Source organism: Podarcis raffonei, chromosome 16 (genome assembly GCF_027172205.1).
Source record: "Podarcis raffonei isolate rPodRaf1 chromosome 16, rPodRaf1.pri, whole genome shotgun sequence".
In the NCBI taxonomy this organism is placed as follows: Eukaryota; Metazoa; Chordata; class Lepidosauria; order Squamata; family Lacertidae; genus Podarcis; species Podarcis raffonei.
The window spans coordinates 28128800-28155311 of NC_070617.1; the positions used below are offsets into that span (position 1 = coordinate 28128800).

General features: G+C 45.1%; 2 protein-coding genes across 3 annotated transcripts in view; both read left to right on the top strand.

Annotated features, from left to right (window-relative positions):
* Positions 1-26512, top strand: part of LOC128404187 (immunoglobulin lambda-1 light chain-like) — a 236029-nt gene that overhangs the window by 60629 nt on the left and 148888 nt on the right. The window lies entirely within an intron of this gene.
* Positions 1-26512, top strand: part of LOC128404184 (immunoglobulin lambda-1 light chain-like) — a 222292-nt gene that overhangs the window by 173 nt on the left and 195607 nt on the right. The window contains exon 2 of the mRNA XM_053369618.1: positions 89-377. Coding sequence (XP_053225593.1) covers positions 89-377 — 289 coding nt within the window. The remainder of the gene's footprint in view (positions 1-88; positions 378-26512) is intronic.

The following is a 26512-nucleotide window of genomic DNA, read 5'->3' on the forward strand; positions in this document are numbered from 1 at the left end:
ATGCTATGCATTTATCATAGTGCTTCCTTCATATCTGGAAGCAGAAGCAAGATTAAATGTTTTCCTTTCATTTTTCCATCTTCCAAAGGTGTCATTTCACAGGATACGATGACTCAACCTCCCTCTCAGTCTGTGTCACCAGGAGAAACTACTAAACTCTCCTGCACCGCTAGCAGCAATCGTGGCTATATTTACTGGTATCAGCAGAGACCTGGTCAAGCCCCTCGCTATGTGCAGTGTAATGGTTGCAGCAGAGGAACAGGGATCCCTGATCGATTCACTGCTTCCCTCTCTGGGAATATGGGCTATTTAACCATCACCAACACCCAGGCTGACGATGAGGCTGTTTATTACTGTGGGGATTGGTTCAGCAATGTGTTACACGGTGATCAAGTCTGATGGGGAAATGAAACAAAAACATTCATGTTTCCTCCTTCAGAGAAAGGAGTTTAGATTCACCACAGAGCTTTCTTCATTCTGAGCCTTAAGCCTTTTCAATAGCAGGGTTGGACAGAACTAAAATGACATCTGATTCCAGCCCCTGTTCCACGTCTATATGACCCAGCAAGCAATTGCTTTTAAAATGCTTTGTTTCATCACTTGTTGTTGCCCTGGGGTCCTTAAAGCAGGAAAGGTGGAATAAGTTTAATAAATAAATAAACCGTGAAAAGTTAAAGTGCGACCTAAATTCATGACCTTACAAAAATGGGCTTTTACGATATCGCTGCTGAAACAGACATACGGTAAAACAGAACAGGTGTGAGTGCTTGTGGAATTTTAAAGGAGCGGCTTATATTTGGGCCAATATGGTATGTTATAGGAATTGGTGTGCAAATGGAAGGAAATAAACAAATAGCTGCTTTTCTGATATTCGGCAGCAGATAAAATATATTGAGCTTATATTATTTGTGTTTGTTTGTTTGTTTGTTTGTTTAGGGGTCATTTCCCAGTCACCTTGGACTCAGCCCACCTCCGAGTCTATATCCTCAGGACAAACGGCTAAACTCCCTTGCACCGTCAGTGGTATCGTGAATACTATTTACTGGTATCAACAGAGATCTGGACAAGTCCCTCGCTATGTGCATTATGCTGGCGGCAACAGGGGAGAAGGAATTCCCAGTCGTTTCACGGCTTCTGTCTCTGGGAACGTTGGCTATTTAACAATCACTAGCCTTCAGGCTGAAGATGAAGCAGATTATTATTGTAACATGTGGTCTAACAGTGCCAGCTCGTTGCACCGTGAAAAATTCTGATGGGGAACTGAGACAAAAACTGTCTAACGGAGGATAAAGGATCATTTCTTTTGCGCCTGAACAAGACTAGTTGGGACTTCGCTCGTTTTCCATTTAGGGGCTAACGAAACACGGGCCGCAGTAGTAGCCTACATAAATAACCTTTTCTGACACCGTGGAATGTTAGTCTGTATTATCCCCGACAGAAAGGACTCTGGGGTTTGTTTGTTTTTTTGGGGGGGGAGTATTTAAAACATTTTTTTCCCAATTCATTATGGATAATTTCTCAGTACTCTTTTACCCTTTTACAAGTCCACCACATATGAAAGAAGAAGAACTGGCCATTTAACCATCACTAATGTCCAACCTGAAGGCGAGGCTGTCTATGACTCTTCAATGCGCTATGGTATTGGCAGCTTGTTTCACCGTAATACTTTTCATGAGGAAGTGGGACAAAACCTTCGCCAGGGAAGGAAGCCGGAGCTACAGCAGAGCTTAAATTGATCTGTGCCTAATGCTGTTTGAGTCACAGCATACCATCCAACTTTTTCAGGTCTAAAACCAGGATACACAATATGGTCACTGCAATATCACGTGAAAAAATTGGACGTCTCTTTTCTCTGGGACACTTGGTGGGAATGTCATAGGCCACATTCACGCCATACATGTAAAGCACTATGATACCACTTTAAACAGTCACGGCTTTCGCCCATAGAATTCTGGGAGCTGTACTTTGTTAAGCATACTGAGGGTTGCTAGGAAACCCTAATTCCCCTCATAGAGCTATAATTTTCAAAGGTTTTTTTTTAACTGTCAATTCCTCATCCCAGGGAACTCTGGATAATTGTAGCTGTGACGGGAATCAGGGTCTCTTAGCAACTCCAACATGAAAATAAAAAACAAACACAAAGCACATTTGCCAAGGTTCTCATGAATTTGAATTTGATCCTTCTATATAAACAACAAGCCCGCAACTTACATGGCGGTTACACTCTGGGGACCATGCCTAAAGCCAAACTCACATACAGTGGTACCTCGGGTTAAGAACTTAATTCGTTCTGTTCTTAACCTGAAACTGTTCTTAACCTGAAGCATCACCTTGGCTAATGGGGCCTCCTGCTGCCACTGCGCCGCCGCTGCACGATTTCTGTTCTCATCCTGAAGCAAAGTTCTTAACCCGAGGTACTATTTCTGGGTTAGCGGAGTCTGTAACCTGAAGCGTATGTAACCTGAGGTACCACTGTATAGTAGTCAAAGCACATTGGTTGCAATGGTGGGTGGGACTGCCAAAGTCATTTTTCTCGGATCCCCTTTTCCCTTATCCCTATTACCACCCTCTTTTTCAGGGTTTTTTTAAAAAGCTTTTTGCCAAGCATATAAATCTGGATGTGCGTGAGCTAAATGTGTGTTTGTTGAGGGCTTGCTTACTTACAAATTGTGTAATTGGGGTCTTGCTAATTTTTGGTAAACCTCTCTGTTGCCTGTTATCCCAGCTTTCCCCTGTAGGGGGAGATGCCAGCCCTTTCTCCCCCAATTTTTGCAGAAATCTATTATATCAGACACCACCTGTACACCCTGCAACCCTGCTGTGAAGTGAAGCAGAAGCACGTTTGGCATACATGAGCAACTCTGTCAGACGCTTCCTGTTCACTCACAGATCAACTATCCATTGGCATTTTCCTTTGCATGGGACTGGGACTTTGTACTGGCCCTGCCTCCTGTACATCCTGCCTCAATGGATGGTCTTGCCTTTCAGCTCTTACGATCCCCATGGATTTAGGCCATGTTTTAGAATAGTACCACAATCATTGTGGATTCTGAAAACTTCAAGTTGAAGAATTAAGGTTCTAGGTCCCAACTAAAGACAAATGGCAACTGAAACTGATGGAACATGCGCAGCTTACAGACTTAGCATAAGAGAACAAGAAGAACATACATTTAGAGAAGATTGGAAAACATTTACTGTATATATATGGGACATAACTGTGTACAGCTGAAAACGCTGGTAGCATTAACATAAATTCAACAGTGTAAATAAGTTTTGATGGATGCAATAGGGGAATACTGAATGGTATGCTTTTTGTAAAATATGCAGGGATTTATGGTACGTAAAATGAACCATGGAAGGAGAAGACGGGAAGTCATGGATATCTAAAAGATGTGAAAAGGAGTACTTTAAATTGTAAAACAGAAAATGTAATAAATTAATTAGAAAGAAAGAAAAAGAAAAGAAGCAGTGAGCAGAACGAAACAGAAATGCCTCTAAAAAGGCGTGGCTGGCTCACACTCTGAAGAGAAGCCCTCTATGCTGCAATATTTGGTTGCAGGAGACACTTATATGTAGATACGGAGACCTTCTGCAAATTCACTCTAGCTTCTAGCCAATGAGGAAGAGCCAGCAGATTTGCATGAGAGACCCATTCTGGGTATTTGAGAGGGAGCGAATGTTAGAGAATAGCAAGGGGCACCCTTTGACCTCAGGACCCGGGACAGCAGACAGGATGGAGTGGGCCTTGCTCCTTTTCACCTTCCTTACTTGCTGCTCAGGTGAAGGAAACATTTCCTTCATGCTCTTGTCCTCCACAGAGGAAGGAAGGAAGCGATCTCAGATTTGGTGAAACATCGGTCTATTGAGCTTAGGGTTGCCTGCACTGACTGGCAGGGCTTCTGTTCTCTGCTGTGTCTGGCGCTGTCAGTATACAGAAAGCAGATGCTAGACCACTAAACTGTGCCCCTCCCACATTATTCTGGTCTGATTCGTTGGTTTACTAGCATTACAGCAAACAAACACTTATTGCTTGCTTCACAAATGTCCATTTCTCACCTCTGCAGGGTCCTTCGCCCAGTTCACCCTGACGCAGCTGGCTACTCAGTCTGCATCCCTGGAAGGTACAGTTCAAATCTCTTGCACAATCAGCAGTGGCTACAGCTTTGGAGGTTTTGAATGGTATCAACAAAAAGCAGGAAAGAGCCCAAGTTTTATCCTGTTGCGGAACATAGATAAAAACAAGACAGATTTTGGACCAGAATTCTCTAGCCGCTTCTCTCCTTCCAATGATGCCCCAAAGAAAGTGGCCAATTTAACCATCACCAATGTGAAGTCAGAGGATGAGGCTGACTATTACTGTCTTGCTGGAACTGAAGACAAGTCACACAGTGATAAAACCAGAAGGGGAACCTGACTCAAAAGTGCTTCCCTTTTCTCTCTGTTGATGGTCTCACATTGCCAAAGTCATTTTTCCCAGACTCCCTTTCCCCTTCCCGTTTCCATCCTCCTTTTCATTTTTAAAAAATCTTTTTGCCAAGCATAAAGCTGAATGTGTGTGAGCTAAATATGTGTGTTTCTTGCAGGATGCTTACTTACAAATTGTGCAGTTGGGGGTCTTGCTAATTTTTGGTAAACCTCTCTGTTGCCTGTTATCCCAGCTTTTCCTTGTATGGGGAGAACAGAGAAAAGGGGAAGAGAGTCATTTTCTCTTCACCTGAGCAGCAAGTGAAGAGAAGAAGCAGAGTTTGGTAGCAGATCCAAACCAATCTGCTTTTCCTCAGTGAAAGGGAATATTGGTTGCTCTTACTGCCCTTGTTCGACCTTAAAACCCTTGCCAGGGCTTGCATACAAATATCCTTCCTCCGCATTGGTCAGAGACCGCAGTCTTTGATTATAAGAGTTAAGCATATTCACCTTGTACACAGCTTGCTTGAGAGTTTCGAGCACAGTACAGTCGTACCTTGGAAGCTGAATACCTTGGCACTCAAACATTTTGGCTCCTGGATGCTGCAAATCTGGAAGTGAGTGTTCCGGTTTGCAAATGTTCTTTTGGAACCCAAACGTCCGGGGTGGCTTGCGATTGAGTGCAGGAAGCTCCTGCAGCCAATCGGAAGCCACATCTTGGTTTCCGAACATTTTGCAAGTTGAACAGGCTTTCAGGGTATGACCGTACATTATTATTGCTAAACAACTGGCAGGCACAATATTAACTAGACTGTCAAGATGTGGTTTTTTTAGTGGTGGAATAGGATAACTGCTGCAGTTGTGAAAATAGTACACAGCAATGAATTATATTTAGGGAGAAGGCGCCTGCAAAAGTGTGCATAGAAGACAAAATTGCAAATAACAATGCCTGCCTTAGGCCTTCTTCATGCAGTACAGGGTTAGGACTCATCCACCCTTCCATTTGTCCTGCTGCTTTTCCCCTGGGAAAACCTGCGGTTTAGCCCTGAATCAGAACAGACAACAATCAGGTTTTCCTTTCATTCCAGTTTATCACTAAATAGTGGGTTTTCTGGAGGGAAGTGGTGGCACAAGGTCAAAACCGCTTGGACCCATGCATAGAAAGCATGGACACAATGAAAGTAGGAGAGCAAAGGACTCAGAGGCAAATGGCCCTAAGCGGCCATAGTAAGGTTGGGGGTGCTATTGATGATTGAGGAGAGAACAGGGGTGGAGATTGCTCAGAGCAATGACATTTCTCCAACAGGCGAGATAAAAAAAATAAAGTAGCTACCCAATTACCAGCAGCTTCTTTGCAACAATGATTTAAGCTTAAATCCCTGGATTTTATAGGAATTCTAAAGCACTCCATGAAAGAGTCAGAAAGGCAGAAGCTTATTTTGCAGCTGAAGAAAAGGCTTGATAAATTAGAAGACCAGTTTCAGCACAGCACTTTTTGAAAACTTATTTTACACAAGCAGCAAGATGCCGTAATTTTATCCTGTAGATGGTACTGCTGAACTCTTCTTCCTTTTTTACTCCTCCTTTGGCAGAATTTGTTAACTGCAGAGATCACCCCATCCCCTTGCATCTGTATGGCGAAATGAAGCAAGAAAATGTTTTTTGGGAGAAAATAGGTTACTTCCTCCAGGGCTTCCTAATCACTCATGCTTTGAAAGCATGCTGTTATTTGCATGCAATATAGTGCGTAACAATGTTTTTAAAATATGCTAGTAGTTCTTGATAGCTAAAGCCTCCCTACATTTATAATTCACTTAATTCCGCAGCTTCATTCATCCCTGAACACACATCATTTGGCTTCTCACCCCTTGGTGAGTCAAAGCTGAACATGGGAATGAACTACATTTAAAAAAGGCCTTTGGGAATTAACATGAAAGTTGCCTTTTGTCTGCTGTAGCAAATTATTTGCCCATAACTAGGGGTGAACAGTTCAGTTCTCCAAATTTTCTGCATCAATTAGATATTTTCTTAAGTCCCCGTGGACACTCATTGCATTTTTGTGTGTATTTCTCCTAAAACAGGCATTGTTATTTGCAATTTTGTCTTCTATGCACATTTTTGAAGGCACATTCTCCCTATATATAATTCATTGCTGTGTACTATTTTCACAACTGCAGCAGTTCCCTTACTTCCCCCCTCACTAAAAAAAAACCACATCTTGACAGTCTAGTTAATATTGTGCCTGCCAGTTGTTTAGCAATAATAATGTACAGTCATACCTTGGAAGCCCGTTCAGCTTCCAAAACGTTCAGAAACCAAGGCGTGGCGTCCGATTGGCTGCAGGAGCTTCCTGCACTCAATCGCAAGCCACACAAACTGCACCGGACGTTCGGGTTCCAAAAGAACGTTTGAAAACCAGAACACTCACTTCTGGATTTGCAGCATTCAGGAGCCAAAATGCTTGAGTGCCAAGGCGTTCAGTTTCCAAGGTACGACTGTACTGTGCTAGAAACTCTCAAGCAAGCCTGTGTACAAGGTGAATATGCTTAACTCTTATAATCAAAGACTGCGGTCTCTGACCAATGCGGAGGAAGGATATTTGCATGCAAGCTCTGGCAAGGGTTTTAAGGTTGAACGAGGGCAGTAAGACCAACCCATATTCCCTTTCACTGCGGAAAAGCAGATTGGTTTGGATCTGCTACCATGAGGGTTCAAACTCTGCTCCTTCTCTTCACGTGCTGCTCCGGTGAAGACAAAATGAGTCTCTTCCCCTTTTCTCTATCCTCCATCCCTGATGGATGCTTATTGTACTCACTCAGTGCTACCTTCAATCAGCTTTGCAATACATGTCGAATGCTCTCATCAGGGAGGTTTGTCTGCCGCCTTCCGGATATATATTTAGATGCCAGATGAAAATGTTCTTCTTCTGCCAGGCCTTGGGATTATTAACATCCTATGCCCTTTTAAACGTGTTTGTGCGGAGGGAGGGTTATTGGTTTGTAGGGTCTGTTGTTCTTGTCTTTATTGTGGTTTTTAAGTTGTTATTTTATGTTGTGAACTGCCATGAGATCTACAGATGAAGGGAAGTATCCAAATAATAATAATTCACATTTAAATTGATTTTTTTGTCCCCCTTTCTCATCTCCTGCAGGGGCTCTCTCTCAGTTCACTCTGACTCAACCAGTTCCGGCATCAGCTTCCCTGGCAGGTACAGCTAAACTCTCCTGCACAATTACAAATTCCTTCTTTACTTATTTTCACTGGTATCAGCAAAAAGAAGGAGATAGCCCGAAATTCATTTTGAGGCGGAACATAAACGAAAGCAAGACAGATTTTGGACCGAAGTTCTCCAGCCGCTTCTCTCCTTCCAATGATGTCCCGAGGAAAGTGGCCTTTGTAACCATCACCAGCGTGCAGGCAGGGGACGAGGCAGTTTATTACTGTGCTGGGTACCACGGCAAAAGCAGCACGTTTCACTGTGATGCAGCTAGTGGAGAAACTGAAACAAAAACTCTTCATCCTCAACCCCTCAGGCTCCATTGCAGGCTGCGCCATGCTCGTTTGAGTCTCCGACTTTCACTCACCCCAGACTGAACATTTCTCCAGTTGTTCTGAGCCTCCACATTTCTTGGGCCACAGCTAAGCTGCCTGGGGCTGATGGAAGTGTCATGGAATCCTACTCAGTATTGATCCAGAGTAGATTCCAGTGTGTACTTAGCAGAGTAAAAACATAAATACGTTGCAGGATCCCCCTAAAATAGACCAGAGGCAATTGTATTTCATCCAGCAGAGCTTTACTGCTACGGAAGGCAAATGAGCATAATGGTCACAAATCCAATACATTCAGGACTGGCCCTGTCCATAAGAAATCCAGTTGCAGCAGACTTAAACTTAAACTTACAATAACTTATGATAAGACTAAAACCTTAACACTAAGCAGAAAGAGGGGGAAGGAAGTCATGTTTTGAAAAGTTAAAATGATTATAAAATTATTGAAATGTATAAAATCGAAAAACAGAAATAAAATAGCTAATAGATGAATAAAAAGATAAAAGGGCAACAGTGTGCCCCTGTTTTTGCCAAGAACGCTCAAAGTCTTAATGTGATTTGAGAAGGGGAGGGAGACAAGGAGTTATCAGTTTATTTACTTGCAGTGTCTTTTATCTGTCTGCACTGCCCAGGAGGTTTGCAGAAGAATTGTAAGCGACAGGTGATAAGACAAATGCAGTTATAGGTTCTGGCACCAGAGGGAGCTCCCTTCCTTACTACTGCACTGCACCAAGTATCACAAGGTTGACGTTCTGCCTCGCATGATTGTCAACTGTCTATGTCTGGCAGACTGTGAAATTGTGACACCTGCATCCTTCTGATGTAAATCATGAGGGTTTGACTTTTGCTGCCCAACTCCCCATGGGACTCTGAGTCCCCCAAGTCCATGATCGGTCAGAGAAGAACAGATGGAGGCTGGATCCAGTGGAAGGGAAGACAGGCATTTATTTTCCAGTTTATTTTTCCAAGGAGGGTGAGACCCTGAACAAAAGTGTGCAGGAACCTTTAAAGACTTTTGACATTGCCCAACCCCCTTAGCCAAAGACCACCAAAAAATCATCATACATACATCGTAGGAGGCGGGTCTACAGCCAAAATCCTGTCTGCCAGGATACCTGAGAATCATGTGAGAGTTTGTTTTTGTTTTTATTGGGTTTTATAAACAAGAACGTTATACAAATAAATATACCAATTTTCTCATGTATAACACAAAAAAGCATAACAAATGTGGGGAAAATATCTACAACTTATGTTTCACAAACTCCCCCCCACACACACACACTAAGTCGAATAATAGAATTATGCAATAGTTAATACGTTTATTCCTGAACCCAGGTCACAGGCTCACTCTATTCATACAGAAATATGTCCTTAAGACAGGGTTTGCAAGCAAAAATACAACAGGAAGCCTTTCCCAATTTACCTCCCTTGATGCAGAAGAATATTTGAGGTTATTGGGAGAGTCAAAATGGCTTCAGGATTGCTCTCCCGCAGCCTGCTGGATCAGACTAAAGACTCATCTAGTCCAGCATCCTGTTCTCACAGGGGCCAAAAGATGCCTCAATGGGAAGCTTTAATTCTTCTAACCAAAGACTGTGGATGAATGACAGTCCCTCCCTAACTAATGAGGAGGAAGTATATATCAGTGGTTTTTTCATCATGTTATTGTTCAGAGTTTAATCCGGGGTTGGGAAATGTCAGGTCTGGGGTCTGAATATGGCCCCCTGGGAATCTCAATCTGGCCCTCGGAACTCTCCCCAGCTGACACTTTTCACTGTCCCTTCCTTCATACACAGAGTGCCTTTTCCTGAACGAAATGCATCCTTGAGCTCTGACAATGTCCCTTCCTTCTCTAAAGATCGAAAGGAGGATGTGGGTCCTTCAGGCAGAAATGTGGCAACCCAAAATCAAAATGAGGAACAGAGAGGAACTGAAACTGACTGATCAATCCCTTGCTACCTGAGAAGCTGCATGCAGTGAGAAGAATCAGCCCTCGCCAGGCTTTAACTCTGTATACAGTGTTGGTGTGAGAAGGAGGAGGGGGCGTAGCTTTTGGAAGGAAAGGATTTGAATGTGGGGCTGGCTCACAGGTTCTCTGTGAGGCTTAAGAGAGGAGCAGAGGGTCTGAGCTGGAAAACCCCCTGTGCCTTCCTGCCTTGGGAAGGTTTTCTGTTCTAGATTCCCATCATGCTCTGGGCATCCCTCCTCATCACCCTGCTCACTTACTGCTGCTCAGGTACGAAGGAAACCTGCATTTGATTGTGTGTGTTTTTGAACAATCAGAGACTCCCTTTCTGATGAGATGCTTCCTTCTCTTTGCAGGTTCCTTAGTAAGGCAGCCTCCATCCGTCTCCGTGCTTCGGGGGCAAGATGCTCAAATCACCTGTTCAAGGGATAAATTGGACACTCACCATCAACAGTGGTACCGGCAGAAACCTGGCCAGACCCCTGAGCTGATCATCTACGGTGGGAGCAACAGGCCCAGCGGGATCTCGGACCGATTCTCTGGCTCCGTGTCTGGCAAGACAGCCACGTTAACTATTGCCAGAGCTGAGGTGCAGGATGAGGCAGACTATCACTGCTTGCTCTGGTGGGACGGCACACAGCACTGGCCACAGTGACACAGTCAGAGGGGGAAGTGAGACAAAAACCTGTAGCTGTGAAAGAGGAAATGCTAGCGCATTGTCTGTTGACACTGGAGGGACCTTTCTCTGGTGGGGAACATGCGTGGAAGGAGGGCTGATTCCTCTTGGCTTGCAAATCTTTCCATTCTTTGTAGGCTGAGTTCTCTATAGTTATATCATATATGGACCCAATGGCAGAGATGGGGAATGTCAGGCCATAGGGCCCCAATACAGCACTGTGCGGTCCTTGAGACTCATCCCTAAGCCACACCCCTCACCAGCCCTGTTTTTCTCCCTCCTTAAATGTGCTGGACTGTGTCCTTCACGTCAGATCATTGATTTTGCCAACCTAGATGGAAAATCGATAAAGACTACGTGAATTTGTACAGAGGTAGCCTAGCCTTAAAAGGTGAAAATTCATTCCTCCACCCACTTCTGGCTCCTCCCAGCATTGGCATGTGGCCCCTGAAAGATTGCTCAGAAGGAATGTGGCCCTTGAAATGAAAATATGCCCCCACCCGCTGTTTTAAGGGGGAAGGACCCTTTTCCTTTAAGCAGGCTTTTGGTGCAGAAGCTTTGCAGAAGCTTTTGGTGCAGAAGCTTTGCAGAAGCTTTTGGGGCAGAAGCTTTGCAGAAGCTTACGAAAAGCTTGGCCTGTCACTCAACATTCAAAAAACCAAAGTGCTGCACCAACAAGTTCAAAATAACCCCTCTGCAGCGCCACAAATACAACTCAATGGTGTAACATTGGAAAATGGCGATCACTTCTCCTATCTAGGCAATTATCTTTTCACAAGGGCCAACATTGATGCTGAAATCCAGCATCACCTTAGCTCTGTGAGTGCGGCTTTCTCCCGATTGAAGTGCAGAGTGTTTGAGGACCGGGACATTTGCAGGGAAACCAAAATGCTTGTTTACAAAGCTATTGTACTACCAACCTTACTGTATGCTTGTGAAACATGGACCACTTATAAACGCCATCTCCAACTTCTCGAAAGATTCCATCAACGGTGTCTTCGAAAAATCTTACACATCACTTGGGAAGACAGGCAAACTAATATCAGTGTACTGGAAGAAGCAAAGATCACCAGTGTTGAAGCAATGATTCTTCAACATCAGCTTTGTTGGACTGGTCATGTTGTGTAGATGCCTGATGATCATCTTCTAAAGCAACTACTCTATTCCAAACTTAAAAATGGAAAGCATAATGCTGGTGGTCAGCAAAAGAGGTCTAAAGACTGTCTAAAGGCAAATCTTTAAAAATGTAGTATAAACACTGACAACTGGGAAACACTGGCCTGCGGGCCCTCCAGTTGGAGAACAGCGTTTACCAAAGGTGTCATGGGCTTTGAAGACACTTGAACTCAGCACGCAAGGGGGAAACATGCTAAGAGGAAGGCACGCTTGGCAAATCCACACCGTGATCAACTCCCGCCCGGAAACCTGTGTCCCCAATGCGGAAGGACGTGTGGATCCAGAATTGGTCTCCACAGTCGTTTACGGATTCATTGTTAAAACCGTGTTTATGGAAGACAATCTTACTAGGCTACGAGTGATCGCCAAAGAAGAAGAAGAAGGTATGAACAAGGCTCTCCTGTCGAGTGTTGTGTCTGAAGTGAAGTAAGTTGATTCGGTGTTGGAACGTGCTGAATTTATCAGGTGATGATCACACACGTTTCAGTTCACCCTTTGATGCATAATGCAAAAACAGATGTTGTATGGGTAGATAAGGAGAGTCCCTCTGGACCAGACCAAAGACCTATCGAGTTCTCACAGTGGCCAAGAAGATGCCCCAAGCAGGACTGTGTACAACTGAAATAGGCTTAACTCCTGTAGTCAAAGACTGTTGGTCCCTCCCTTGCCAAATTGGGGAGGTGAATTTGCATCCAGGCTCTGGCAAGGGCTTTAAGATCAAGGGAGTGGAATAGGGCCAACTGATACCTGTTTTTCCGGAGGAAAAGCACATTGCTTTGGATTTACTGCCATGATGGTCCCGATTCTACTCCTACTCCTCATTTGCTGCTCAGGTGAAGACAAAATGCTGCTGTCTGTCCTCCTTCCCTGACCGATGGTCTCTCCACTTGTTCTTTGTCCCTCTTTGTCTACCTTGCAGTAAATAAAACTCCACATTTTGATCAATTTTTATTTTCCTTTCCTGTCTCTTGCAGGAGCTCTGTCTCAGTTCACTTTGACTCAACCAGCTTCAGTGTCAGCATCTCTGGCCGGTACAGTTCAACTCAACTGCACGGTCAGTTCCTTCTTTAATTTTTTTTTCTGGTATCAGCAAAAAGGTGGAGAGAGCCCTAAATTCCTTTTGAAGCGGAACATAAACGATGACAAGACGGATTTTGGTCCAGAGTTCTCCAGCCGCTTCTCTCCTTCCAATGATGCCCCGAAGAAAGTGGCCTTTGTAACCATCACCAATGTGCAGGCAGGGGACGAGGCAGTTTATTACTGTGCTGGATTCGACAGCACAAAGAAAATGTTTCACTGTGATGCAGCTAGCGGAGGAACTGAAACAAAAACTCTTCATCTTCAACCCCTCAGGCTCCAATGCAGACTGTGCCATGCTCATTTGAGCCTCCGACTTTCACTCACCCCAGATTGCACAGTCAATTGCGACTACAAATTTCTCCAGGTGTTCTGAGCCTCCACATTTCTTGGGCCACAGCTAAGCTGCCTGGGGCTGATGGAAGTGTCATGGAATTCTACTCAGTATTGATCCAGAGTAGATTCCAATGTATAGTTAGCAGAGTAACAACACAAACACGTTGTAGGATTCCCAAAAAATAGACCAGAGGCCACTGTATTTCATCCAGCAGAGCTTTACTGCTATGGAAGGCAAATGAGCATAATGGTCACAAATCCAATACATTCAGGACTGGCCCTGTCCATAAGAAATCCAGTTGCAGCAGACTTAAACTTAAACTTACAATAACTTATAATAAAATTAAAACATTAACACTAAGCAGAAAGAGGGGAAAGGGAGTCTTGCTTTGAAATGCTAAAATTATTATAAAATTATTGAAATGTATAAAATCAAAAAACAGAAATAAAATAGTTAATAGATGAATAAAAAGATAAAAGGGCAACAGTGTGCTCTTCTTTTTGCCAAGGACGTTCAAAGTCTTAATGTGATTTGAAAAGGGGAGGGGGACAAAGAGTTATCAGTTTATTTACTTTCAGTGACTTTTATCTGTCTGCACTGCCCAGGAGGTTTGCAGAAGGATTGTAAGCGAGAGGTGATATGTTGAATGCAGTTATAGGTTCAGGCACCAGAGGGAGCTCCCTTCCTTACTACTGCACTGCACCCAGTATCACAAGGGTGAAGTTCTGCCTCGCATGATTGTCAACTGTCTATGTCTGGCAGACTGTGAAATCGTGACACCTGCATCCTTCTGATGTAAATCGTGGGGGTTTGGCTTTTGCTGCCCAACTCCCCACGGGACTCTGAGTCCCCTAAGTCCATGATCGGTCAGAGAAGAATGGATGGATGGAGGCTGGATCCAGTGGAAGGGAAGACAGGTATTTATTTTCCTGTTTATTTTTCCAAGGAGGGAGAGACCCTGAACAAAAGTGTGCAGGAAGCTTAAAAGACTTTTGACATTGCCCACCCCAAAAGTGTCATACATACATCGTAGAAGGCGGGTCACTAGAATCGTGTGATAGTTTGCTTGTTTTTTATAAACAAGAATGTTATACAGTGGCACCTCAGGTTACATACGCTTCAGGTTACATATACTTCAGGTTACAGACTCGGCTAACCCAGAAATAGTACCTCGGGTTAAGAACTTTGCTTCAGCATGAGAACAGAAATCGTGCTTCAGCGGCGCGGCGGCAGCAGGAGGCCCCACTAGCTAAAGTGGGGTTGCCGCCACAGGAGGGGGGGCATGGGTCACCGATTCACACTCCCCCCCCATTTAGGGAAGATAGACTAAAGGATTCTGCCCAAGGCCTGAAACCGCCAAAGTTGTGATGTTTTGCTACGGGGAAGTCAAAACCTGCCAATGTAGAGACATTCCTTCCCAGTCCTTCAGCAGCAACCATCAAGGACCGTAGCAGCGCCCACATACCTGTAAAGAAGAGGTTAACCTGCAAAAAGAAGGCATAAACTGAGGGAGGGCAAGGTGGGAGAAGCTCTGGAGCCGAATGAGGATTCCCAGGTAAGTTCCACCCTCTATTGTGTGTGCAGTGCGGTCCCCACCCTACCTGGTCAACTCCCCTGGGAACACTTCCCTGGCCAAGATTGGTTAATTGTCTGAGGTTAGGCGGGAACCTCCAGGTATCCAGCTAGGGGAGGCGAAGCCAGACTGTATTTCTGGGAATCGCGTAAGATCGGGGGGGGACACCAACCACTCAAAAAGTGCCCCCCATTTGATGTGGGGAGCGGCCATTACAATGTTGAATTTATCTTCATGCTGCTTTTTTCTGTTTTGTTTTGTTTCTCATGGGAAAAAAGGGTTTGTATTTTAACTTTTGGGGGAAACTGAATTATAATAACTTTTTGGAGAGTCAGGGGGTGGATCTACACTCATGGTTTTTAACGTTAAGGAAGTGTTAAGGTTTTGAATTATGGTGCTGGAGGAGACTCTTGAGAGTCCCATGGACTGCAAGAAGATCAAACCTCTCCATTCTGAAGGAAATCAGCCCTGAGTGCTCACTGGAAGGACAGATCCTGAAGCTGAGGCTCCAATACTTTGGCCACCTCATGAGAAGAGAAGACTCCCTGGAAAAGACCCTGATGTTGGAAAAGATGGAGGGCACAAGGAGAAGGGGACGACAGAGGACGGGATGGTTGGACAGTGTTCTCGAAGCTACCAGCATGAGCTTGACCAAACTACAGGAGGCCGTAGAAGACAGGAGTGCCTGGCGTGCTCTGGTCCAGGAGGTCACGAGGAGTCGGACACAACTAAACAACAGCAACAACTAAGTGTTAAGGAGTGGTTTTGATATGGACACATGACATCCCCCTTTTAACATTCATAATGTGTCATTAAAATGTGACACCAGAAGGAGCTACAGAGCAACCAGCAGCAGGGAGGCAGCTTTTTGGTGAAAGAAACTAAAAAGCAAGTATGCCCTGTGACGTTTTAGAATAACATTAAACGTTCTAATAACGTTAACAGTATAGATCCAGCCAGGGAGACCTTGAGATGCCTTATCAATGGCATGATCCAACTTGGGGACATGAGAGTCCGCCCAGAATCACCCCATTTCACCCCATCATGGGGATGCATCCAGAACGATAGACACATCATTTCAATTTGAAGCCCCACGTGAGATGGATTGTGTTTGCTCCCTTTGGGGTGAAACTGACGTCCAGCTGGACGTGGGGCTTATAGGCTGAGTAACTTTCCAGACTATATATGTGTGTGCACCAATGGAGGTTCAGCAGATTAGCATAAGGGGCGGGGCATGGAAGTTGCCTACTTAAGGAAGTGGGTTGGAGTAGAAAGCAGGCAGGGCATGTTCTGGGCAACAGAGTCTGCATTTCCCAGACGTCGGAGAGCTTTTTATCATGTTTGGGGCATCTCTCATTGTCCTCCTGGCGACATGGTGCACAGGTGAGCAGAGTAGGATGGGCTACCTTTCATCCAGTACCTTAAACACAGAACGGGTTCAGAGAAACTAACGGTCTTCTTCTTTCCCCAGTCTCCAGTGCCCAGCCTGTGGTGACTCAGGAGCCTTCTATGTCAGCCTCTCCTGGACAGACATTTAGATTCTCCTGTTCCATGAGCAGTGCAACAGTGGCAAACTATTGGCAGTCTTGGTACCAGCAAAAGCCTGGCAGCCGTCCCAGATTGCTGTATTATTACTATAGCAGTGCAAGTGCAGGTTCTGGGGACCTCAGTCGGTTCTCCGCTTCCAAGGAGGCATCCCAAAATACCTGGTATTTAACCATCAGCAACATCCAAGAAGCAGATGAGGCTGATTATTACTGTGCTGTGTGGTATGGCAGTGAGAGCAGGTTCCACAGTGATGCAGTCCTATGAGGAACTGAGACAAAAACCTCTGACTGCAGATCAAAGGCGCTTTTTGTCAAAGCACCAGGGTTACAATGAGACTCTCTGCAGAATCAGAAGCTGTGTGTGTGTGTGTGTGTGTGTGTGTGTGTGTGTGTGTGTAGACACAGGTGGCAATGTGGTCTAAACCACCATGCCTCTTGGGCAGGGGTCAGCAAACTTTTTCAGCAGGGGGCCAGTCCACTGTCCCTCTGACCTTGTTCGGGGCCGGACTATATTTTGGAAAAAAAATATGAACAAATTCCCACGCCCCACAAAAAACCCAGAGATGCATTTTAAACAAAAGGACACATTCTACTCATGTAAAAACACGCTGATTCCTGGACCATCTGGGGGCTGGATTGAGAAGGAGATTGGGCCGGATCCGGCCCCGGAGCCTTAGTTTGCTTACCCCTGCTCTTGGGCCAGTGGCGTAGCGTGGGTTGTCAGCACCCGGGGCAAGGCAAGTAATTTGCGCCCCCTAACCCGTGGATTTTAGCAGGGGGCAGAGAGTTGCGAGTGTGAGCGCGCCCCCCCAGATGTTGCGCTCGGTGCGACCAGCCCCCCTGCACCCCCCACGCTACGCCACTGTCTTGGGCTTACCTATCGGAAGGTCGGCGGTTCAAATCTGTGCAACGATGGTGAGCTCCCATTGCTCTGTCCCAGCTCCTGCCAACCTAGCAGTTCTAAAGGATAGCACCTTGAGTAGATAAAGAGGTACTAGTGTGGCAGGAAGGTAAACAGTGTTTCCGTGTGCTCTGGCTTCCATCACGGTGTTCCGTTGTGCCAGAAGTGGTTTAGTCATGCTGGTCACATGATCCAGAAAGCCTAAAAGTAAGATGAGCGCCACAACCCAAAGTCAAATTGGACTGGACTTAACTTTCCAGGGGTCCTTTAGCTTTACGTGTGTGTGTGTGTGTGTGTGTGTGTGTGTGTGTGTATGCACGCACGCACGCACGCACGCGTCACAACATCTCTACCGCTCATTTAGTACCAATGACTCTCTGCCCCAGACCAAATGACCTAAAACAATGTCTTCATATTCTTGGTCTGATTGACATTTGCTTCATAGCCTTCTGCTTCTCTTCATATAACAGTCGGAGGTGGAGGATCCACCAATTAGAAAAGGGTAGAATCCACCAATTAGAAACAGGTAGATTTCCATAAGGGGCGGGGCATGGAAGTTGTCTACTTAAGTGGGACAGAATCAAAAGCAGGCAGTGCAGGGCATCTTCTAAGCAACAGTCTGCATTTCCCAGACATCTAGGAGCCTTTTATCATGATTGGCGCATCTCTCCTTGTCCTCCTGGTGACATGGTGCACAGGTGAGAAGAGTAGGATGGGCTACTTTTCAGACAGTACCTTAAACACAGAATGGTTTCAGAGAAACTAACGGTCTTCTTCTTTCCCCAGTCTCATGTGCCCAGCCTGTGGTGACTCAGGAGCCTTCTATATCAGCCTCTCCTGGACAGACAGTTAGACTCTCTTGTTCCATGAGCAGTGCAACAGTGGCAAGCTATTGGCAGTCTTGGTACCAACAAACACCTGGCAGCCGTCCCAGATTCCTGTATTATTACTATAGCAGTGCAGGCGCAGGTTCTGGGGACCTCAGTCGGTTCTCCGCTTCCAAGGAGGCATCCCAAAATACCTGGTATTTAACCATCAGCAACATCCAGGCAGCAGATGAGGCTGACTATCACTGTGCTGTGTGGTATGCCCCAGGTAGCAAGTTCCACAGTGATGCAGTCCTATGAAGAACTGAGACAAAAACCTCTGACTGCAGATCAAAGACACTTTTGTCCAAACACCAGGCTTACAATGAGACTCTGCAGAATCAGAAGCTGTGTCCTTATTTTCTCTCTGTGTGTATTTGTGTGTGTGTGAATGTGTGTATAGACTCAGGTGGCCCTGTGGTCTAAACCACCAAGTCTCTTGGGCTTGCCGATTGTAAAGTTGGCCGTTCAAATCCCCATGGTGCAGTGAGCTCCTGTTGCTCTGTCCCAGCTTCTGCCAACCTAGCAGTTCAAAAGCACACCAGTGCAAGTAGATAAATAGGTACCGGTGTGGTAGGAAAGTAAATGATGTTTCCGTGCGCTCTGATTTCTGTCAAGGTGTCCTGTTGCACCAGAAGCTGTTTAGTCCTGCTGGCCACATGACCCAGAAAGTTGGCTGTGGACAAATGCCAGCTCTCTCGACCTGAAAGTGAGATAAGTGCCACACCTCAAAGTCGAATTCGACTGGATTTAACTGTCCAGGGGTCCTTTACCTTTATGTTTGTGTGTGTGTGTGTGTGTGTGTGTGTGTGTGTGTGTGTGTGTGTCTGCATGCACGCACATGTGTCACAACATCTCTACCACTCATTTAGAACCAATGACTCTCTGCCCCAAACCAAGTGCTCTAAAACAATGTCTTCATGCTCTTGGTCTGATGGACATTTGCTTCATAGCCTTCTGCTTCTCTTCATATAAGAATCGGAGGTGGGGAATCCGAATCCTGGGGGTTGAATGTGCTCCTCTGGACCTTTCAATCTAACCCTCAGGTCTCCCCGCTAGCCACACCCTTCAGCTACACTTCAAAGAGTATGGGAGCTTTCTGACTCGCTGTTTCTTCTTCATGCGAAATTGGGAGAATACACCTTTTCCTCTTCCCTACCTGCTTGAAAATTTATCCTGCTGTGCTGTAGCACCCTAAGGTGCACCGATTCATAGTCAGCCTCACATCTCAACCCTTTTGTTGCGGTATATCAGAGGTGCTGGATTTTTTTTCTGGAGAGTGGGAAAAGGCAAAGGCGTCTTTTCCCCTTCCTTTCCTCCTGAAACCTCCCTGGGTGACATGAAGAGGGAAAGCTTTGAATTGCAGGAAATATAGTCATCCCTAGTATAAAATCTTTGTGACACTAGCAAGCCAATTCCCTCAGTCATCCTCAAATTCCCCAGCAACACAAACAAACAAACAAACACAAATCATTTGGACTCCAGATCTCAGAGCTCTTTGATTCAATGAGCTCAGGTTATTTTCCAGACTACTTTGTGAGGTTCTTGTTGTCAGTGGGTTTTTTCAGTTTAATTTCCAAATTAGTTTGGTAATTCTGGCATGAGGGGGCACCAGTCAGGAGAAATCATTGTCTTGATTTTGGATGACCACAGTTCATTTCCAAACTGGCAGACATGTGGGCCATTCAAATACCGCGTGAGAACAATTAATATGCCCTTTCACTTTGGACCATTAATGAGATGGATTGAGTCTGCTCCTGTTTTACTGCAGTTGACACCCAGCTGGATGATAAGCTACCCCAATTTATTACAACGAGTAGCACGAACATGTGGACCAATTAGAAACAGGTAGATTTCCATAAGGGGCGGGGCATGGAAGTTGTCTACTTAAGTGGGACAGAATCAAAAGCAGGCAGTGCAGGGCATCTTCTAAGCAACAGTCTGCATTTCCCAGACATCTAGGAGCCTTTTATCATGAGTGGGGCATCTCTCCTTGTCCTCCTGGCGACATGGTGCACAGGTGAGAAGAGTAGGAAGGGCTACTTTTCAGACAGTACCTTAAACACAGAATGGTCTCAGAGAAACTAACACTTTTCTTCTTTCCCCAGTCTCCAGTGCCCAGATTGTGGTGACTCAGGAGCCTTCTATGTCAGCCTCTCCTGGACAGACGGTTAAACTCTCCTGTTCCATGAGCAGTGCAACAGTGACAAGCTATGACCAGTCTTGGTACCAGCAAAAGGCTGGCAGCCCTCCCTGGTTCCTGTATTATTACTATAGCAGTGCAGCTGCCGGCTCTGGGGACCTCAGTCGGTTCTCCGCTTCCAAGGAGGCATCCCAAAATACCTGGTATTTAACCATCAGCAACATACAAGAAGCAGATGAGGCTGATTATTACTGTGCTGTGTGGTATGGCAGTGAGAGCAGGTTCCACAGTGATGCGGTCCTATGAGGAACTGAGACAAAAACCTCTGACTGCCGATCAAAGGCCCTTTCTGTCCAAACACCAGGCTTACAATGAGACACTCTGGAGAATGGGAGCCAGGTATGCTGAGCCTTACCTACAAACTTCAGATTGGGTGCCATTATCATCTGCCTCCATTATGCCCTCCAACATTTCTATGATGAAAATAGGGACCTCCTATTCCATAATACCTTGCTCATCTGACTGGGTTGCCTCAGTCACTCTGGGCAGCTTCCAACATATGCAAGATTGAATGTATTATGTAATAATTATGTAGCAGATCCCAACACTTATCACCAATGCGTAATGCGGCAGACTGACCCCGCTACCTGCCCCCTATTAAATATAGTGCACACACCTCACTGTACACCAATTGATAAGAAGTTTGACAAAATTTACACAAGTGGGGGGCTTTTGTGAAGGAAAACTTAATAAGTTAAAATCTCAGGCAGAGGTTGAACAAACAAGAGAAGAATTATTAAGCAAAAAGGAGTTTGGGGAACAAAGCAGGTCAGGAAATGTGTTCTTTCATGTAGAAGTTAATTTATTTACTTTCTTCAGTTATGGTCAAATAGATTGGCGCCCTCACATTGCAGAATGCGACAGGGCCTCTAGAGGGCTTCCTTGCTCTAAAAATACTGGAACGAATGAAATGTGTGCAGGAAACTGGGGAAGGATGTTGGGGTATAAGATCTTGCATAGCATTTGTCAACCAGATTCATGATGACACATTCATACGTTGCAAGCTACATCTCTCATGCACACCACCCTGGCATTCAGGGTGCTGTTTCCCTTACGTTCTCTTGAACGTACCCCAAGGATAGGATGATGGAGAAGCCACAAAGGGAGCTTGCAAGTATGGCTGGAGAAACACACTGTGCCACTCCAATGCATAGGGGCAGTCTTGGTGGCCAATCAACAGGGAGTGAATTTGCATAAAGGGAGCATTCAGTGGCTTCGATGGGCTTTAAGAGGAAGCTGCCTGGGTTCATCCTTAGGAAGGAGAGTTCATCACCCATGTCCAACATGGCCTTGTCTCCTTGTCATCTTCTCATCCTGGTCTTCGCTTATTACTCAGGTACTGAGATGGGTACCTCCCCAATTTTAGATCCCTTTTCCTATTCTACAAAATAGGCATTGGGCACATCTTGATCTTGGTTTTGGGCGCCCAGGTCACTTGAGCTGATTTGAGTGGAGGGGCTGATGGACCCATGACTTTGCCTTGAGCTGGGATATGTGTAGAGAAGATGCTCATTTGGACCTATAGTGTCCCAGACGACCATTTCTGCATGCATCCCCACTCAAGCCAAGGTCATTACATCCACCAGCCCCTTGGTCTTCCAATTATTTATCTCTGCATATATTTTTTCCCCTTCCAGGTTCTGTGGCCCAATATGTTCTTAATCAGCCACCGTCAGTCTCTGTACCTCTAGGACAAACTGCAGAATTCTCATGTTCAGGAGAAAGGGTTGATAAGCACTATGTTCACTGGTACCAGCAAAAACCTGGTGGCATCCCCAAGGCAGTTATATATAAGGACAAGGAAAGACCTGCTGGGATTCCAGAACGATTTTCTGGTCGCAGCACTGGAAAAACAGTCACCTTAATCATCGCTGGTGTTCAACAGCAAGATGAAGCTGATTATTACTGTCAAGGATGGGATAATGTCACTGCCTCTCGGCACAGTGGTGTGTTCAGAGGGGGAAGTAAGACGCAAACCTTTGGTCCTCAAAGGGAGTTGCAGCTGCCACATCTTACCGGGCCTCAGGTGGCTGAAGATGCTTCCTGTTTGCTTCCTGGAGACTTTCTCCACTCGTTGAGGTGCAGCTGGGTATTTCTGCTCCATTGGCTGTGATGTTGTTACCATCACCCTCTGACCTTGAGATGAGACAAGCAAGGCACTCAAAGGTGGCTGGAGCATGTTGAGGCTGGTGAAGCAGAAGGCAGGGAGACCAATGATGTTTAAAATACAGTGGTACCTCTGGTTGCGAATGGGATCCATTCCGGAGGCCTGTTCGCAACATGAAAAGAACGCAACCTGCGTCTGCACGTCTGCTCACGTGCGGGTTGCGATTCGCCGCTTCTGCACATGCGCGTGACGTCATTTTGCATGTCTGCACATGCACGAGTGGCGAAACCCAGAAGAAACCCTTTCCAGTATTTCCGGGTCGCCGCAGGACGTATCCTGAAAGAATGTACAGTGGTACCTTGGGTTACATGCGCTTCAGGTTACAGACGCTTCAGGTTACAGACTCCGCTAACCCAGAAATAGTGCTTCAGGTTAAGAACTTTGCTTCAGGATGAGAACAGAAATCGTGCTCCGGCAGCGCAGCAGCAGCAGGAGGCCCCATTAGCTAAAGTGGTGCTTCAGGTTAAGAACAGTTTCAGGTTAAGAACGGACCTCCGAAACGAATTACCGGTAAGTACTTAACCTGAGGTACCACTGTAACATGAAGCGGACATAACATGAGGTATGACTGTAATGTTTGTGAAAATACCAGAAGCTTTTCTTTTGGGAATTATAGGGACACAACTACCTAAACTTATTCATGTATGCTACTACAGAGGCAGCAACGCTACTCACCCAAAAATGGAAAGAAGCAAAAGTCCCAGCAAAGGAAGAATGGATACAAAAACTTATGGAATATGCAGAAATGGCGAAACTTACTGGAAGAATAAGAAATCAAGATAACAAACTCTTTATAAAAGAATGGAAATAATTTAATAATAATTTATTATTTATACCCCACCCATCTGGCTGGGTTTCCCCAGGCACTCTGGCCAGCTCCCAAGAGAATATTAATAATATATTTTTTTTTAAAGTGACAAAACATCACACATTAAAAACTTCCCGAAACAGGGCTGCCTTCAGATGTCTTCTAAAAGTCATATAGTTGTTTATTTCTCTTGACATCTGAAATACCAGAAGAATAAGAAATCAAGATAACAAACTTTTCAAAAAAGAATGGAAATGGTTTATTGAATATTTACAGATAAATTGTAAACAGATAAGAATATTGGCAGGATTATTGTAATAACCTGCAGTTTCATAAGAGTATATATTTCAAGAAGATGAATCAATGAGCAAACTAAGTTAATTTGGATACGCAGAAGATATTAAAAATAAATTTAAGGACTCCGCAGAAAGGGGGGTGAGGAAGTCAAGTTTTGAAATGTCGAAATGATTGTAAAATCAGTGAAATGTATGAACCTGAAAAGTATAAATAAAAAAATTGGGGGGAAAGAATGACATGCCACCTTCCCTTTAGGTTTCCCTACGGACCAATCAGAACAGAGCTGATTAACATGGAGGCGGAGCATCTCTACGAACAGGAGTGATTTAAAGACTGGTTTCCATATTCACCCACACTGTCCTGGGTTCCTTTTCTTTCCTCATTGCAGATTCAAATTTCAGCATGGTTTGGGTTTGCCTTGTTAGCCTGCTGGCGATTTGGTGCGCAGGTGAGAGGAAGTTATGTATACATGAACACTGTCGCTGCGATAAGCGTTCCTAATGCACCCAGCGTGAATATTCTTTCAATATTCTTTTCTTCCAGGTTCAAGTTCTCAGCCTCTGCTGTCTCAGCCGGTGTCAGTTTCAGTGCCACCAGGAAACACAACCACACTTTCCTGTTCCTTGAACAATGGATTCAGCATTGATAGTTTTGCTGTGTCCTGGTTTCGGCAGAAGCCTGGGGGTTCGCCAGAGTACCTCTTATTCTATCATACAGATTCTATCAAGCACCGAGGCTCTGGAATACCCTCTCGTTTCTCCGGTTCCAAAGACCTCGCCAGGAACAGTGGCTATTTAACTATCTCTGGAGCCCTGGCAGAAGACGAAACTGATTATTACTGTGCCACATTTCAAGGCAGCACATGGCACGGCGACGCAGTTCAAGGGGGAACTGAAACAAAAACCCACACATTTGTTCTCCTTGAGGAAATCAGTCATATACGTCAATGCAGAGATTTCACCAGAACTAAGAGAACAATTGCAATGGTCTCAGCTCTTTCCCATTAAGAAGGTGGCTTTGCTTCCGAAATTTTGCCAGACCTGGCATTTGCCCCCGCCTTGCTGGGTATGACTTTTGCACCTATTTGGTGTGAATGAGATGGCAATGCTCCTGGACTAAAATTGTCTATCAAAAACTTCACTCTTGTGGCTTATCACCCTGACAGCTACTCACTTGGGGTTTTAGTAAAGCAAACAGTCTAATTTGGCAGCAAGTAAATCAGGCATAGGCAAACTCCGGCCCTCCAGATGTTGGGGACTACAATTCCCATCATCCCTGACCACTGGTCCTGTTAGCTAGGGATGATGGGAATTGTAGTCCCAAACATCTGGAGGGCCGGAGATGGCCTATGCCTGACCTAAATGATAATGAGCGCCAGAACAACTTGGCCACAATAAGGAAATTTTGCCCATGTTATGACTATTTTCCACCTTCCATTTTGACTCTCTGGCACCCTATCTGCATAACCTAGCAATTCCAAAATATAGACACGCTTTTACCCTCGCAAGATTGAATGTATTGCCCTCGGCTGTACTTGAGGGACGATTCCAACAGATCCCACACGAAAAACACTTATGTCCCTGTGGAGATGGCAGTACCGAATCGGCGACGCACGTCCTTCTGACTTGCGCTCTTTATAAAGACTTGAGGAATGAGGTTCTCAGCCCTCTTTTATTGTCCATTCTGGGTAGCCCAGCCACTGCCACAGTGTCCATTCTCTTGGCAGATCAAGATGAGCAGGTGACAGCAAAGGTTGCAAGGTTTTTAGCTGGGGCAATCAGAATAAGGTCCACTACTTGACTACTGATTCAAAACCCTAAAATGCATTTTATATAATCGACTTCTTATTTGTATTTGTATTTCTATTGTTTGTATATTGTATTGTTGTTTTATTTCTATGGCCGATGGCTGACGCAAATAAAGATTCATTCACTCAGATGGCAATGCTCTAGTCTAAAGTGCACATCTGAGCGAAAATGGTGCACAGAAATACACAATACTCCTTGCTTTGCAGAAAATGCACATTTCAGACAAAATGGCATTGATGAATATGTTTATTTGGAGAAATTTGCACTGAAAGATGGATGAATTTTCACGAGGGTTTTTATAAATGAATGAATGAATTTTTTTAAAAAGTGGAACTGTGGAGAAGCATCAATTGCACCATGGAACCACCTGTGACATGTCAAGGGCCTCTTTATGTAAAACTACTTCCTGCTTGATTTCCTGTTTTCAGGCTACTTTCACTCTTCAAAGCAATTTATGTAGTTACTGATTTCTTTCAAAGAAGGTATGATTTAAGTCATGTCTGCAAACCAGACAAGAGGAATGCACAAACCCCACAACACTTCATTTCCACGACCAATCGGGCAGAGAAAGCAATCCCAGTCTGTCCGTAATGGTTAGGATTTGACAGATGTGTTGCTCCACCCAGCTCTGCTGAGCTCTGATGGGATCTGCCAACAGGGGATCTCTGCCATTGTGGAAGTCTCCACAGCATCCACCAAAATCGATCACTCGGTCCTGTATACCTGAAGGAGTGCCTCCACCCCCATCGTTCTACCCGGACACTGAGGTCCAGCTCCGAGGGCCTTCTGGTGGTTCCCTCACTGCGAGAAGCCAAGTTACAGGACAGCAGGCAAAGGGCCTTCTTGGTAGTGGCGCCTGCCCTGTGGAACACCCTCCCACCAGATGTCAAAGGAAAAAACAACTACCAGACTTTGTGGAGACATCTGAAGGCAGCCCTGTTTAGGGAAGCTTTTAATATCTGAGGACTATTGTATTTTAATATTGTGTGGGAAGCCACCCAGAGTGGCTGGGGAAACCTAGCCAGATGGGCAGTGTATAAATAATAAATTATTATTTATTATTATAAGCAACCAACAAACATCCTCTTGAAGCCAGCAAAGACTAATGCATCTTGCTGTATAACTTTAGAGTGTCCCCGATTATGGTTCACCCATAA